The sequence below is a fragment of the Lissotriton helveticus genome, chromosome 6 (genome assembly GCF_964261635.1).
Source record: "Lissotriton helveticus chromosome 6, aLisHel1.1, whole genome shotgun sequence".
Classification (NCBI taxonomy): Eukaryota; Metazoa; Chordata; class Amphibia; order Caudata; family Salamandridae; genus Lissotriton; species Lissotriton helveticus.
In genome coordinates, this window is record NC_136067.1 from 1,131,236,153 (window position 1) to 1,131,252,590 (window position 16,438).

General features: G+C 45.9%; 1 protein-coding gene across 8 annotated transcripts in view; it reads left to right on the forward strand.

Annotated features, from left to right (window-relative positions):
* Positions 1-16,438, forward strand: part of LOC144763308 (uncharacterized) — a 317,771-nt gene that overhangs the window by 128,640 nt on the left and 172,693 nt on the right. For all 8 annotated transcript variants that reach the window (XR_013596208.1, XM_078648781.1, XM_078648783.1 and 5 more), the window contains exons 8-9: positions 3,871-3,981; positions 4,185-4,295. Coding sequence is in view for 7 of the 8 variants with exons in the window: in XM_078648781.1 (XP_078504907.1) it covers positions 3,871-3,981; positions 4,185-4,295 (222 nt within the window). In the remaining variant the exon portion in view is untranslated. The remainder of the gene's footprint in view (positions 1-3,870; positions 3,982-4,184; positions 4,296-16,438) is intronic.

Genomic DNA, 16,438 nt, shown 5'->3' on the forward strand with positions numbered 1-16,438 from the left:
TCTTACACAGTCTTATAGCACTTTAAAGTACGCATAAAGGGCAGTTATTCAGGAAACATTATTATAAAAATTAAACATTTAAACATCACCAAATACTTTAAATTTGTAACCTTTTCGCCATTCAGCATGTGAAAATAGTGACATCTGAATTGAGGTTTTAAAATAAAACTCGAAGTAAAATAAACTTGAAAAAGTGAAAACAAACAAGTGAAATGAGCTAAATTGACACAGTGTGCTACACATTTCAAATGGTCCCTGCCATGAAAGTTCCAGAATATAGGTCCTGCCCTAGTAGTCCATCTGGTTTGCCTGTCGTTCATTCCCTCGGCAGCGCCACATAGGCGCTCAGGACGCGCACACGGAAAGTTCCCCCGCGATGCCCCCCGAGGAAGGCTCATGCAGATCACGGATACCCACCGTTACTAGTGCACTCTAACGTAGGTTACTGGATAATGCAGTGCTGTGTTGGTGATCGTCGTTAGATCGTAGGTACTAACTCTCGTGTTTAGAGCCAGAACCCGTTTAAGCCTGTACCGGCCCTGCCGGTTCAACTTGCCGCCGTCTGATAGCTCAGGCCCCCGAGTAAAAATTGTGTTGCTAATTTAGACAAGGCCTGCGTGTAATTGGATTGTGTGTCACACACATATGTGGCTGGATCGGCGCGATACAAAAGATTCTAGGTAGAGTGCGTGGCTTGGGGGACGATATAACGGTATGTTCTACTGTGTTGCTAACTGTGTTAAGCTCAAAATTGTTATGGTGATGTGTGCTACTGACATGGCCATGTCCGTAGTGTGCTCTATGTGCCCATGTAAAATCCCGTGATTGTTGTAGTACGTGAACTGCAGATGTTTTACGAATGGGGCTTGGAGAGAGGAAGATATAAAATTTCTGCTTTAGAGATGGGCACTTAAGGCTTCGTCCGCATTCAGACCGAATGGGATCTTGGAGTTTAGCAGTATAATGTACCTTGACTCCAAACGGCGCAACGCCAGCGGGCGATTGCCGCCTCTGGTGCTTTTTGGAATGCTGTCAATAACAAAATATTGGATGTTACTGGCATTCCCTCCGTGTGCATCATGGATGTGCCTGGCTACCGGGTATGCCGGGTCATTGTTGGAGATAGCGCGCAAGTGCTGTAGAATCCGCACGTGTGCTGGATGGATTGTGGAACCTACATATCTCTTACCGCATGCACACACCAATACATATACTGTAAAGTCAGTTTTGAATGAGAACGCGTCCCTCAGTATGTACGTTTTTTTTCTAAACGGAACGTGAACTGTGGTAGTGTTCACGCCGTGTGTGCATGCCTTGCACTTAATGCATTTTTTGAAGCCTTTTTGAGAATTTAGCCAATTCTTCGTCTTTTTGAGTATTGGTGCATTGCAGACGAGTTCATTCCTCATAGACTTGGCCTTCCTGAATGTGATCAAGGGATTTCTACCCACTGTATCACCTATGCTAGTGTCCCCCCGGACTAACGGCCAGTGTTTTCTCAAAATTTTTCGGAGGTTGTTGTGGTAGCGGTTGAACCCAGTTATTAGTCTTGGTGGGGTTCTCTCATTGTGGTCCTCATCATTCACAACTTTCTTGGGGAAAATAAGATCTTTCCTATTTTTGGCACTGCTTTTTACCTCTGCACTTTGGCACGTGTTTTCAGTGTACCCCCTCTTCCTTAGTCTCTTAAATAGATCCTGTTTGGCAATAATAAGTCCCTCAGGGGTGCTGCAATTGCGTGTCATCCTAAGGCACTCTGCATAGGGAATTGACTGTTTCAAAGGTGTAGGGTGAAAACTATGTGCATGGAGAAGGGCATTACCTGCAGTTGGTTTTCTGAATGTGCGTGTTTGTATTTTGTCATTCTGTACATATAGTTAGAGATCAAGAAATTGGATGTTTACAGTGCTGACATTACATGTAAATTTCAAATTAAGCATGTTTTCATTTAGAGCTAGAGCAAAATTCTCTGCATCTGTCATTGCCCTGCCACAGAATAAAAATATCATCGATATATCTTTTATACATCACAACGTTGTTTTGCATGATCTCTGAGTGCTCGACTTTGAGTACCTGCTCCTCCCACCAGCCCATATGCAAATTCGCATAGCTGGGGGAGAAGCAAGTTCCCATAGCCGATCCCTGTAGCTGTTTGTAATGCAGTCTGTCGAAAATAAACGTGTTATTTGTCAGACACCATTCTGCCATTTCCAACAACATTTTCTAGATAGTGTTGCATGGCTTTTAATCCATCTCGGTGTCTGATGCTGGTGTACAGAGATTGTACATCTAATGTCATAAAGAGGTAATTGTCTTGCCATTTTATGTCGAAGATCTTTGACAGAAAATCCCCAGTGTCTTTGATGTAGGCCGGGAGTTTTTTGACTTCAGGTTGCAAAAAAGCGTCAATGAAAATGCTTGTTTTTTCAAATAGGCTGCCAATTGCTGATATTATTGGCCTTCCAGGTGGTATTTCTGCGTTTTTGTGCACCTTCGGTATCAGATATAGTTGAGGTATTACCGGGTAGTCATTTTTGAGATAGTTGAATTCATCTTTGCTGATGAGACCCATTCCTTTCCATCTATACAGCTCATTATGATATTTCTCTTGGATGCCCACGTTGTGTGTTGGGCTTATTCTCATATAGCAGTCTTTGTCTTGAAGTTGAGTGCTGGCTTCTTTGTTGTACATGTGTAGGGGCCACAGCACAACATTGCCCCCCTTGTCCGACCACCTTACCACGATGTCACTTCTTGTTTTTATTCTTGTCATTAGATTATTGTATTTTCTTGTGTGGTCTCCATTTTCTTTCCAATACTCTTTTGTGCTTAGAAAGGACAGTTCTTTTAGGTCTTTGATGACATTGTCTGAGAATAGATCTAGATTGTCTTTGGGCATCATGGGCATAAATTTTGATTTCGGTTTGAAATCCGTTTTGATTGTCGCATAGATGTTCAACTCGGATTCAGTGGCGGCTCCACTAGGTGATATCCCATCGCCTCCTATTTCTTGTTCCAAATCAATCAGGTTTTGCAGAGCCTCCATGTTGGCCACTGTCAGATTCTGACTGTTGTCCTCAATCTGCATAGTTGTTGTTTGGCGTCTGCTTGAATTTATGAAATACTTTTGTAATTTTTGTTTTCGAATGTACTGAAACAAATCTATGCGCGTTTGGGCATAATCAAAGTTTGTATTTTTGCAGTATGTTATTCTAGATCCACGGCAACATAAGCATTGACTAAGCCAGAAGGAGGCTGACAGCCAACATCAGGCCTATTGGCTTTGACAAGGCCTATTTTATTTAAATGACTTAAAGAATGGATACACTTTCGTTGCATATTTCTGTGCATTCTACTCTAAACGTGTTCATAGAAGTGTGAAAGTGTGCACAGCTTTCAGAAAATGTCATTTTAATTCTTTCCCAAAATGAGGTGGTTTAGTTTTTTGTAGATTACCATCTATCTGGTTTACCTTTATGGCAAAAATCTTTGGACTGCAAACAGTTTGCCTCATTTGGTGCTCTAGTGTTCCAAGTGTATTTGGAAAGGTTTTTTATCTGGAGAGCACCAAACATGACTTTGGGCCCAGTGTCTCGAAAACCTTTGGGGTTTTAGTCACTTTCTGGGAATTTGTGCTGGAAATGGCTTGAGAGTTTTCTAATTTTTTAAAAAATTTTCTCTAGGTTGCTTGGATAGGGATGTGAGTGGGGTCTGTTTTGCACACTTCTCTTGGTTCATGTGCCACCTATGTGAAAGACTATTTGAGCACAGGGTGATGCTTTCTCACAGTTAGTCATTCCTTTCTGCAGTTGACCTGCTTCCAAAACTTTTTTTTCTTATTTGTGATATTCTAATTTTTGTTTTTAACAGGGCCTGCTGTCACAGCATCCAATATTTCAGTGTGCATAAAAGAAGAAGAAGATGTATATTCTGTGGAGCATCATGACATTGAGAGAATGGACTCTGGCAGCAGTCCAGCAGGTGAAATAACCACTTAATTCTTCCTTCCTGCTCAAATGAGAGCATGTGATTTCTAAGTCCAGACACTACACAACGTCTGTATTTGGTAATCATGTGTCGGGAGAATGTCTTTGTTAATGATGACTGTTTCCACAAAGATTATATCTTTAGTGATTTAAAAAAAATGTTTTATCGTATTACATATTTGTTTTTTTTATTAACAGGGCACACAGGGGTTTCTACAGTTGTTTCATTATCTGTTAAAGATGAGGACAGACGCTACTCCATGAACGAGCAGGAAACAGGGAAAAAAGACAGAATCAATAACCCAGCAGGTAAATGAATTAATGTTATGCATATTTATATTAATTGTGTTCATGTACCACCCCGATTTTCATCAAAGCTATGAAGGGGTAGGGATACAGACTAGCCATAAAAGAGGGATCAGATCAGCAAAATGAAGGCGACAAGATAAGACTGAATGTGAATGGAGGGTGTTCCCCTGAAAAGCCAGCAATTGAATCTTTTCATGGAGTGAGGAAATTAAAGAAGAAATTGGTGATGGGTGCATGGGTTTCACTTATGTATGCATTTCTCTCTCCATGGGTCCCCTCTATCCATTTTATTGTATAGGACAGACAATTTATTTTTACAGACGTCGAGATATTTAGTAAATGCCCCACAGGAACTCACCTATTGGGTACTTAGTAACCTCTCTTGGAAAACTCACTCAGAAAACGTTTTAGTATCACCTTTAAGAAACATCTGTCTTAGTGTCCATTCCCAATTAGACAAAGCAGGTTTGTTTATAGATAAAAACTAGATATTGTATAAATAACTTTCAGACACATTTTGTTAAGGCACCCAATCATAGTGCAGTACGATCCTCTATGAAAACCTACACCCTCACTCAGGAAACCCTGAGTAATACATATTCTAAACACTTGATCTGTTTGATTTTTCTGTGATTGTGAGACAACAACAGACACTAGTTTTCAGAAGTTGTATTTCTGTCATGTTATAATAGTGACCACATTTTGAGTATTCCCACTGATAACCAGTCAGGAGGAAGAAGTGTTCCCACACACTGTTTTCCATAAGTTTGCAAATTCCTGTTTATATATTATATGTAATCTAAAAGCCTGGTATTGAGCATTGCGAGTAGCACCTAAACACTTTATTATGTTATTTGCATTTCCTATCTTCTTACTGGTGCTGTTTGAGAACATACTGCATGTGAAAAAGTGCACATCTAATATTCCTACATTCATGAGATCAAGAACAATAATAGTGTATGCACACCTTTCCCATTTGTCCTGTTCGTATATGCAAAAATCCATAAGCAACATTTTTAGTGTGAATTCCTGACTGAACATGCTCATGATGGATTTCTTTGGGCGTACAGCACTTCGAAAATATTTTGATTTTATCGGGCAGATGAGATGTTCGGAAGGAAATCTGCCCACATCATCATTTTTGTGAAAGGTAATTAAAAAATTCCTTTCATGTGTTGCTTATTTTAGCATTGTAGGGGCCACAAACATGTATTTTTGGGAATCTCTAAATTCAGCAGGCCCACTTCCAGGGGAAAGCATGTCAGGGTAAACCTTCTCCAGTGGCTAGTTCCAGTGTGAATGATGAAATAGGAGTATTATTTTCAAGAAACACGTAAAAATTGAGGGATTCCCTACTCAATTATGATGTTTTAGGTATTAGTCACGACTCACGAGAAGATCTATTAATACCCTAGACATTGGAGAATAACATTTCTTGCTTCTGTTAGCATATGTGATTGCGTGCCTGGTTGGAATACTGTTGAAATTCAGTGTAGCCTGTGGGAAAATTTGCAGTATTGTGCATGAGTGACAAACCTGGTAATTTATCCTGTTTTACTCTTCTGCAACTAGGCTTGTAATGGCAGAAAGAGTACTAAGAGAAAGGAACACTGCACTTTAGATTATTTATTTTTGTGCTTGATTGAGTCGTTCTCTATAGAATCTACATATGAGCGACAGAGGAGGTGCCCAAAGCATGTCCTGTTTTAAGACTGTCCTGGTAAATGCTCTGTGTAATCCTTCTGGTTTGACAGGTGAGCAACCTGCAGCCATGCACGGTCAAAAAAACAGTATTAGTGATCTGAATCCCATCCAGGAGTGAAAAGGAGTAACCCAGAGGCCTGCACAGAAGAGGAGCAGCAATTGTACATTCTCTTACGGGATAGTCCAGGAATGATGGAGGAGCTGCCCACAGCATATAGTGGCTGCAGGTAGCCAGGATAAATTCCAGACAGGGCTCTCCCAGGAGTGACGCACAAAAGAGTCCGTGTGAGTGATATGGGGAGTTACCCAAAGCATGCCCAGGATAAACAAAGGCATGCTTTTTAAAGCCTATTGAGCGCAATTTGTAGGTATGCACTGGATATGGGCAGATATAAGCCAAAAGCCAAAATTGGTGTTGAGTGCCAGCAAACACAAAATCTATATAAATGTGTCACTTCACAGATCAAGGGGGCTATGGCCTAATGCCCTTCTTGTATTAATAACATTGTCCATTTGTCAGATCCAGGTACATTTCAAACTTCTGTAACTGTAACATAGAAGCCGGCGCCAATTGTTGCAGTCTCACTGATCTCTCCATGCAGACACACATTTCCTCTTAATTGGGTAAGAAAGATTGTGTGTGTGCTTAATGCACACCTGTACAGATATCAGCATGACTGGCAAAGAATGGAATGCATGGGCCTTTGTGCATAAACCTTTGTGCTTTTCGCCAACCTGACTGCATACACCAAACCCCTTCTAAACTTCGGCCCTCTCCCCTAGCTTAAAATCCTCCTTGCAGTATTAGATCATTATGTGAGTTTCAAACCTGTAGTAGTAAAGTGAAAGTGATAGAATCTATGGCTTTTAATCTTTTCATCTCACTTTCCACTTACCCCCACCTAGCTTCAACCATGGAAATTGGAATGCTTAATGTGATGTACCACATTCACATTTTGAAGTCTCCTCCTCCAGGTCAACCGATTCCCCCCTTCCCCACACACATTTGTCAAACACCTCTTATGTTTGTGTTTCTGCTATTTGTATACAAAAAAGGTGTATCTGAAAGAAACAGTTAGTTACTGATTATTTACCTTATAATTACACCCAGGCATCAGACTGGATCCGGGAAGTTTTTCGTCAGCAGGACCTGTGCGCGTCAGAAGGTGGCATCAGTCGGCTCCGCGTCCGACGTTGGCATCGTGGTCGCCGGGATGACGTCACGGTAGCTACTTAGATGCCGCCCTTGCCCGCTGACGTCAGTTCTTTCTTTTTCCACTCCAGCCGGAGCAGATCTGGAGAGAGCGGTACGTCCAGTAAACTTTTTGAGCGACTTTTATCGTCGTCTTTTTGAGTCCTGCTGACTCCTAGTGCACGTAGGGAAGCCTGGCCTCAAGGCTTGCAGTTCCTGTACCCGACTGATGTCAGTGACCGATCAGCGCCGCATGTTTGTTTATTTATTTATTTATTTTGAAAGTTTTATAGAGCGCGAACAAGATCCTTGCGGATATCAGAGCGCTTTACACACAAATTGGATAAAAACAGATAAAAAGCTAAACAAGATATAAAACAAAGTTGAACAAAAACAAATTGATCAAATGTAAACAAGGAGGGGTGGCAACAGTATAAAGGAGGGCAACTGTACAGAAATAAAGGAATGAGAGCTAAACAAAATATATCAAGCAAATATGAGCAAACAAATTAGGCAAATGTAAAACAGGTGAGGTAGCAACGGTGTAAAGGTGGGCCAACGTTCAGCAAATATGTCCAGCATAGATGCGCAAAACAAATTAAGCAGATGAAACAAGGTGAAGGTTGCAGCGGTGTATGGGAGATCAACTCTGCAAAGTTTTTTGGAGGAGAACATAATGAGAACGAAGGTATATTAGACTAAATTCATGTGAATTTAGCTAAGAGTAGGGATTTTACTTCTTTCTTGAAGGAAGCTGTGGATGGGATAAGTCTGATTTCTGGAGGAAGGGAATTCCATATCCTGGGGGCCATCCCAGAGAAGGAGCGTTTATATGTCTTCATCTTGTGGAATCTTTGGGGTTTCAGAAGAAGGTTCTTTGCGCTTCTTGTATCTCTTGTCCCACCTGAGATTGTCAGTTTCTGAGCGAGATTGTGGTATATGGCCTTGTGAGTCATGCACGCTATTTTCAGGTGTATTCTAGCTTCGTATGGTAGCCAGTTTAGGGATCTGAGGTCGGGAGAGATGTGTGACCGTTTTTTTGAGCCAGTGATAAGTCTGGCTGCAGCATTGATAGAGGCTTTTAGTGGTGCGGTAGTCGAAAGGGGGAGGCCACAGAGGGCGTTAAGTTTGAGATGATTCTCTGCTAGCCAAGTCTGTGTGTTTCTGAGTGTTGTGTTGAGAAGTTTGATGTCTTCAAGGGTGTGAATTTTAAGGTAGATCTATGTATCGTCTGCGTACATGTGAAATTGTACATTAGATGCTTGAAGCAGTGCGGTGAGTGGTTCCAAGACTAGATTGAACAAGGTAGGGGAAAGGGAGGATCCTTGAGGGACACCTAGAGGTACAGGAACTGGGGTAGACATGTTGTTGTTAATCTTGAATTTCTGAGTCCGGTTATGTAGAAAAGAGGTGAACCATTTGAGTACTGTCCCTGAGATACCCATTCTGAGAGTTAGCAAGTCGAGTAAGTTCTCATGTTTGACAGTATCGAATGCTGATGAAAGGTCGAGAAGGATGAGGAGGCAGGTGCCATTCCGATCAAGAATTTGCAGTGCATCATCAATTATGTGTGTCATAGCTGATTCCGTGCTGTGACCTGCTCGGAAGCCTGATTGGTGTGAATTGAGGAGTTGAAAATGCTCGATGTGTTTTGTCAGTTGGAGATGTACACATTTTTCTAGGAGTTTGGCCAGAGTAGGAATATTGGTGATAGGACGATAGACAACTCGGAGGGGTTCGCTGAAGGTTTCTTCAGTATGGGCGAAACCTGTCCTATTTTGAGGGGGTCCGGGATGCATCCTTGTTGCAGAGAACTGTTAATGATTTTGGTCCAAAGCGGGAGAAGCAATGGGATAAAGTCATGTACCGCGTTAGCGGGTAGAGGGTCAGATAGGTGATTGGAGGGCTTAAGAGTACTTCGAATCTTGCCGATAGAGTCTTCAGTGTAAGTTTCGAAGGATGCCCAAGAAGCATTGTTTTTTAGAGCAAGGGGCATTTTGCTGTGGGGGATAGAATAAAGTGGGGGTTAGAATAATGTTCCTCTTTTGCCTGGAGCGTGACCAGAACCCCAAGTCGTGCTCCGACTGCTGGACCATGGCTCCGAAGTCTTTGCGGGAGCGGTCCCGAAAGCTTCTTGAGCATCGGCAGTCGGCTCTGCGGCTTTCGAGTTCGCGAGGGAGGTCGAAGGACCAGCCACAGAGCCATCACCACTTGTCATCGAGTCTCCGCACTCGGGGTCTAGTAAGTCGAAGCACAAGGAGAAGTCGAAGAAGCATCGTCGCTCTTCGACTTCTCGTCTCCAGCCGGCTGACGAGATGCGGGAGGTGCCCTCCCGCGGAGCCTGAAGGGCCGCCTCCAAGTTTCCTTTCCTTTCCTTCCCAGGACCCGGAGCGAACCCTGCCCTTCTTCGTCAGTTTTACGAGGCGGTTCATGCCATCTTTTGGCAGCCCGACTCCGCTGGCGCGCCTTCGGGTCCCGTGGACTCACTTAGGGATCTTAGGCCTTTTATGCTGGCAGCTCCTGTCCCGGCGCCGCTTGGCCCCCATGGATCCAGGCCTGCATCCGGATCGCGGCGATGGTTAACCTCAATACACCTCCACTGCCACCGTTTCCTTCGGCACCGCACCCAACGCCAGTTGTGCCTTCGGCTGGCGTCGACCCTAGCCTCCATCCTGATGTGGACACTGAGCCGGATCGACTTCGCCCAACGCCGGATCTGGCGCAGAGTTGTGTCTTTGTGCCCCTTTTCACTCCTGGGGTCCCCATCAGGCCAGATTAGCACCCAATTGACACGGATGAGCACTGGGAGGGGTCAGGTGACCCTTTGACCAACCAGTTGGATTATGACCCGGACTGGAGAGAGGACCTGGGGGATGCCAGTGGTCTTGATACCTCCCCAAACCTTGGCATGTTGTGTTCTCCTACCAAGGCTATGGAGGAGGGAGCTTCCTCTGCAGTGGTGTTGCGTAGGGCGGCCGAGGCTCTCCACCTTGAGCTCCCTACAGTGGCGGTCAGGACTAACCTCCTGACAGATTTACTTCAACCACAAGCGAGCTCTTCGGAGCTCCTGCCGCCGTTTGATGAAGCCTTAACCGATATCCTTTTGGGCACCTGGTCCAGGTCCAACACGGGGGCTCCCGTGGATAGGATGATTGCCCAATGCTACCGCCCGGCCCTGGGCGACCCCACTTTCCTCTCCCAACACCCCACCCCTGAGAGCTTGGTGGTCCAGGCCTCAACCTCCAAGAGCGCATTCCCTAACGCTCCACCAGATAGGGAATCCAAGAAGCTGGATCATCTTGGAAAGAAGATTTTTTTTACTGCCAGCTTGGGACTGCGGTCGGTAAACACTGCATGTCTATTGAGCCGTTATTCCCACTCTGTGTGGGACACGGTTGTGCAAGTGGCCCGGACCGTACTCTCCCAGGCTGTTGCTGCCGGGAGGGACTCAGCGAAGTTTACCATCCGTTGTGGGCTGGATACCGCCGACTCTCTGGGCAGGACGATTTCCACGTCGGTAGCCCTTCGATGTTACACCTGGATGAAATTGACTGGTTTTTCTGGGAATGCCCAGAGCACCCTTATGGACATGCCCTTTGATGGCCGTCACCTTTTTTGGCGACAAAGCAGATAACGCTCTAGAGCGTTTCAAGGACTCACGGGCTACGGCCAACTACTTGGGCCTCTCCAAACGCCCTGCACCGTCTGCTTTTCGCCCCTTTCATGGCTACGGAAGGGGTGCCCGACTACGTCCCGCCCAGAGCCACCGGCCAACGCAAGCTCCACAACCTTGGTGCGGCCGGGGACGTGGGAACCACTGCCGTGGTTCTGGGGCCAGCGAGCGGGCCAGTCCATTAACGCTGGCCAGTCCATCAACCCCCCCTCTGCTTCCAGTTCCAAACCTTACTAGTCCAACATTTCAGGCCCATCAATCGCCAGTGGGCTGCAGGATCCGCCATCACCTCCCCCACTGTCGCACCATCACGTCGGACAGGTGGATTTTGCAGATAGTCCGAAGGGGCTACTCCCTCCCCTTCGAGGCTACCCCCCTAGCCATGCCACCTCAGTACCATCGTATGTCGGAGAATCATCTGGGCCTTCTCCAACAGGAAGTCACAGCTCTCTTTTCCAAGGGAGCCATCAAGCGCGTTCCTGCCCCAGAAGTAGGTTTCCACTACTTTCTGGTACCCAAGAAGGACAAGGGCCTGCGTCTTATCTCAGACCTCAGGAACTTCAACTTCTTCCTCAGGAAGGAGAAGTTCAAGATATTGACGCTCGTCAGGTCTTGTCTGCCCTAGACCCTGGAGACTGGATGGTAACGTTGGACTTGCAGGATGCTTACTTTCACATCCTGTCCTGTCGGCCCACCGGCGTTACCTGCAGTTCACGGTACGCTACGAGCACTTTCAGTTTACCGTGCTCCCCTTTGGCCTGACCAGCGCCCCTCCGGTGTTCACGAAAGTGATGGCGGTGGTCGCAGCTCATCTGCGCAGGTCTGGGGTTCCAGTCTTCACCTATATCGATGACTGGCTGTTGAAAGCAGGCCCGCGCCAGGCTGTCGCCTCCCACCTCCAGACTACTGCCGCCCTGCCTTCGCTGGGGTTCTCCATCAACATGCTGAAGTCGCACCTGACCCCCTCTCAGACGCTCCTCTTCATCGGCGCGGTTCTGGACACAAAGCAGTTTCGGGTTTATCCTCCCGGACAGTGAGTCTGGGATATTCGGGCTATGATTCAGATCTTTCAGCCCCTATCCCGGGTTTCGGTCATGATGACCATGAGGCTACTGGGCCTCATGGCCTGCTGCATCCTGCTGGTCGATCATGCCAGGTGGCATATGCAGGCTCTGCAGTGGGACCTGAAGTTCCAGTGGACGCAGCATCAGGGGAATCTCTTCAATTGTGTCCAGATCTCGGAGGGCACTGCACTATAATTGCATTGGTGGATCACGAATCAGGAGGTGGGAGGGACGGAGATCAGAGGCCTCTGGTCTCCGGCGGAGTCCAGGCTCCACATCAACCTTCTGGAACTTCGGGCGATCCGTCTTGCACTCAAAGCATTCCTTCCCTCTGTCTGGGGAAGATTAGTGCAGGTGTTCACGGACAACACCACCGCCATGTGGTACTGCAACAAACAAGGCGGGGTGGGGTGGTGGACTCTGTCAGGAGACCCTGCGCCTCTGGACATGGCTGGAGCATCAGGGCATATCCCTGGTGGTTCAACACTTGGCAGGTTCTCTGAATGCCAGGGCGGATGAAATCAGCAGCAGGTGCATGATGGATCACGAATGGCGTCTTCACTCGGAGGAGGTGCAAGGTCTCTTTCAGCAGTGGGGAGAGCCTTGGTTAGATCAATTCGCCACCGAAGAGAACGCGCAATGTCAGCAATTCTGCGGATTGGAGTTTCCAAGGCGTCACTCGCTAGGCAACGCTTTTCGCCACAAGTGGAGTTGCGGTCTTCTATACGCCTTTCCGCTCACACCACTTCTGCCCAGAGTGCTGAAGAAGATCAAGCGCGACCGGGCCCAAGTCATTCTTGTGGCTCCGGATTGGGCACCAAGAGTCTGGTATCCCAAGCTGCTCAACATGGCCATCGATCCTCCTATCAGTCTGCCTCTTCAGGAAGATCTTCTGTCGCAGCAGCAGGGGACGGTCCTCCGCCCGAACCTGTCCAGCCTCCACCTCCTTGCGTGGAGATTGAGAGGCGGCAGTTGACGTTGTTTGACCTGCCTCCCGAAGACTGTAGTGTAATCTTTGCAGCCAGGCGTCCCTCCACTAAGACGGTATACGCCTGCCGATGGAACACATTTGTGGCATGGTGCTCAGCATAGGCGTGCATCCCCTTTCCGCCCCTTTTTCTGAGGTTCTCTTGTTCCTCCTTTCTTTGGCCTATCTCTAAGGGCTATCTCTCTGCCATTTCTGCCTTTCTTAGGCTTCCTGATCAGCCTTCTCTCCAAGTTCCCAGTTGTAAATAGTTTCTTAAAAGGCATTACTTGTCTCTTTCCTCTTATCCCCCTTCATGATGCCTCAGTGGGACTTGAATTTGGTCTTGACGCATTTGATGTGCGCTCCCTTTGAGCCGCTTCACAACTGTCCTCTCAGACTCTTAACTCCTGGTAGCCATCACATCTGCCAGAAGAGTGAGTGAGCTCCAGGCTCTTTCAACCAAGCCTCCTTTTGTGGCTGTACGTCTGGACAAGGTTGTCCTAAGAACTCGTCCATCCTTTCTTCCCAAGGTGGTCACCTCCTTTCATATTGGGCAAACCATCACTTTGCCCACCTTCTTTACGCCTCCACATCCTTCTAAAGAGGAAGAGAGGCTCCACTGTCTGGATTCAAAACGTACGCTTTCCTTCTATCTGGATCGCATCAAAGAGTTCCAGGTGAATAACCAGCTCTTTGTTGTGTAGGTGAGTGCCAAAAAAGGTCAGGCCGTACACAAGTGCATCCTCTCCAGGTGGGTCATTTTTGTGTGTCAAAGCCTGCTATTCCCTAGCAAAAAAGGAGCCTCCAGTGGGGCTACACGCCCATTCCACCAGGGCGACGGCTGCCACTACTGCTTTATGACGAGTTGTCCCTCTACATGACATCTGTCCGGCGGCTACATGGGCATCGTTGCACACGTTTACAAAACACTACTGCCTGGACAGCCAAGTCCGGAGGGACAGCTTCTTTGGCTCTTCTGTTCTCCAGGACTTCCTGGTGTGAACTTGGTTCGCAGACCCACCTCCGGGGTTGGTACTGCTGTTCGAAGGTAAGGAATCTTTAACTAACTGTTTCTTTCAGATGAACAAGTTACTTACCTTCGGTAACGATATATCTGTAAGAAACATAGGTTAGTTATAGATTCCTTACCGCCCCACCCATCCTCCCCATTCTGCGTACTGATTTCTAGGGTTAAGGACATCATTTCAGGGCCCTAGTTTTGTGCAAAAGTGGTCCGTGTCTTGCATGGCTCTGCGTTTCTGGCACGGAAAGTCCTGTACAGAACTGACGCCAGCACGCGAGGGCGGCGTCTAAATAACTACCGCAACGTCATCCCTGCGACCACGACACCAACGACAGACGCGGAGCCGACCAACGCCACCTTCCGACTCGCAGATCCAGTCTGACACCTGGGAATAATTCTAAGGTAAGGAATCTATAACTAACCTATGTTTCTTAAACTTCTTGGATTCCTGTAACTACTGTTCCTCTCGGCCAAATTGGAAACATATAAAGGATTAGTTTTAGGTGATAATTTTCATGTAAACTTAAAAAGAAAATTGAGCAGATGAATATACCACTAGCTAGACCTGAGGATATCTGAGTGCTTTACATATTTTGTGAATAACTTTACAAGAAGTACATGAGGAGAATCGTGTGGGTCAAACACTTAGAGAGATGAGTATAGGACAATAAAGCAATAAGGTAGTCCAAGTGGACGCAGTGATATATAACAATATAGCAGTTAGGTAATGGGGCTGGAGACAGATTCGGGACTGCAGTAGTGAGGTGACCTCCCTAAAGGATCTTGTCAAAGAGGGTTGGATCTTTGGGAAACGTAGATCAGCTTGTGCATGTGCTGAAGTAGTTGTTGAGTAGTAGAGATTTCAGGTCCCGTTTAAAGTAAGCAAAGGAAGGGTTGCAGCGGAGGTCCTTAGGGAGTGAGTTCTACATCTTAGGAGCGTTTCCTAAGAAGGAGCTTCCCTGAGTTGATTTTTTTTCCTTTTTTTATGTTTAGTAGGTATCAGAAGAAGACAGTTGGAGCTTCTCAGAGCCTCAGCCTTTTCCGGCTCCCTATGGTTTGGTTTCTATGTATTTGGGGGGGTTTGTATGTAGGGCTTTGTGGGCGATATAAGCTGTCTTGTAGATGTATCTTCCTTCAATGGGATGCCAAGTGAGAGTCTTAATGGCTGGTGAGATGTGTTCAAATTATTTGATTCCTGTGATTCCTGTGATGAGCCTAGCAGCCGCATTAAGAATTGCTCTCAGGGGTGCAAGGTGGCTTTTAGGGGGTTCCTGTGAGGATAGTGTTGCGGTAGTCAAGTTTTGGGAGGACTAGTGATTGTACTACATCTTAAGATCGTCAGGGGTGATAAATGGTTTGATTTTCTGGAGATGTTTTAGTGTGTAGAACTCTTCTTTCACTGTATTGTTGATGTACTCCTTCATTGACCTGTTCTTTTTTCCAGGGTGATACACAAGAACTTAACGGAGTTGGACAGTGTGGAAGGACAGTTTAGTGTATCCAATTTTTTTTGCCATTCTTGGACAGATAGGGGTTTATATTTGGGGGGAGGAGGAGAAATTCAGTCGTGTTGGGGTTCAGCTGAAGGTGGTTGGTGTTTAGACAAGTTTGTATCTTAACTGCTGTGGCATTATAGATGGTCGATGTCGCTGGGTGATTTTATTTTATAGTAGAGTTGTGTGTCATCGGAATATAGGTGATATTTGATCCCAACTTGTACAGAATAATTGTGAGGGGTTCCATGAAGAGATTGACTAGGGCGGGAGAGAGCATATAGCCTTGATGTACACCTTGTGGTACTGAGGCAGGTTTCGAAAGGCAACTGTTGATTTTTATTTGTTGGGAGCGATGTTGCAGCTAGGACATGAGCCCATGTCAGGACTGTGCCACTGATGCCAATGCGGCTCTTGAGTGTCTCGTAAATCTGTAGTTCTGGGTATGTCTGAGTTTCCATTGAAAATGCAATTTTTGTTATTTTCATAAATTTAGTGACACTTGACAAATCTGCATTAACCTTACCCAAAAAAGTGAATCTGGGTTAGGTGTTGCATGTCAAGTTGCGTCTAACTAGTGACGGAAAATAAAGGGCGTTAAGGGTCAAAACAAAGGTATTTTCCCATTTCAATTCCCATGTTGCAATAGTGTAGGAAGCTGGCCCTTTATGTGGTATATCACAAATCTGATATATCATGTAAAGGGTCCAGGGGTTCCCTTATGAGTGGACAGGACTTTCTATGCAATCCCAAAGTGCTCTATTAGGGGGTAGTGTGGTCAAGCAGCCTTAGGCGTACACCAGAGGAATGCAAGACATTTGCAGATACACACAATAACACGACTCAAGAAGGAGAACCACACCAATTTATAAAAATAGCAGGTATCTTTATATATGTTTGGGCATCAGAAGAAAATTGTTCAGGTAAGTATATTTTTTTAAATATAAATACTTTCCAGTTCAAAAAGTGGACACAATGCAATTTTTGAGTTCTGCATTGTATTCCTATGGGAGGAAAAACAAGTTC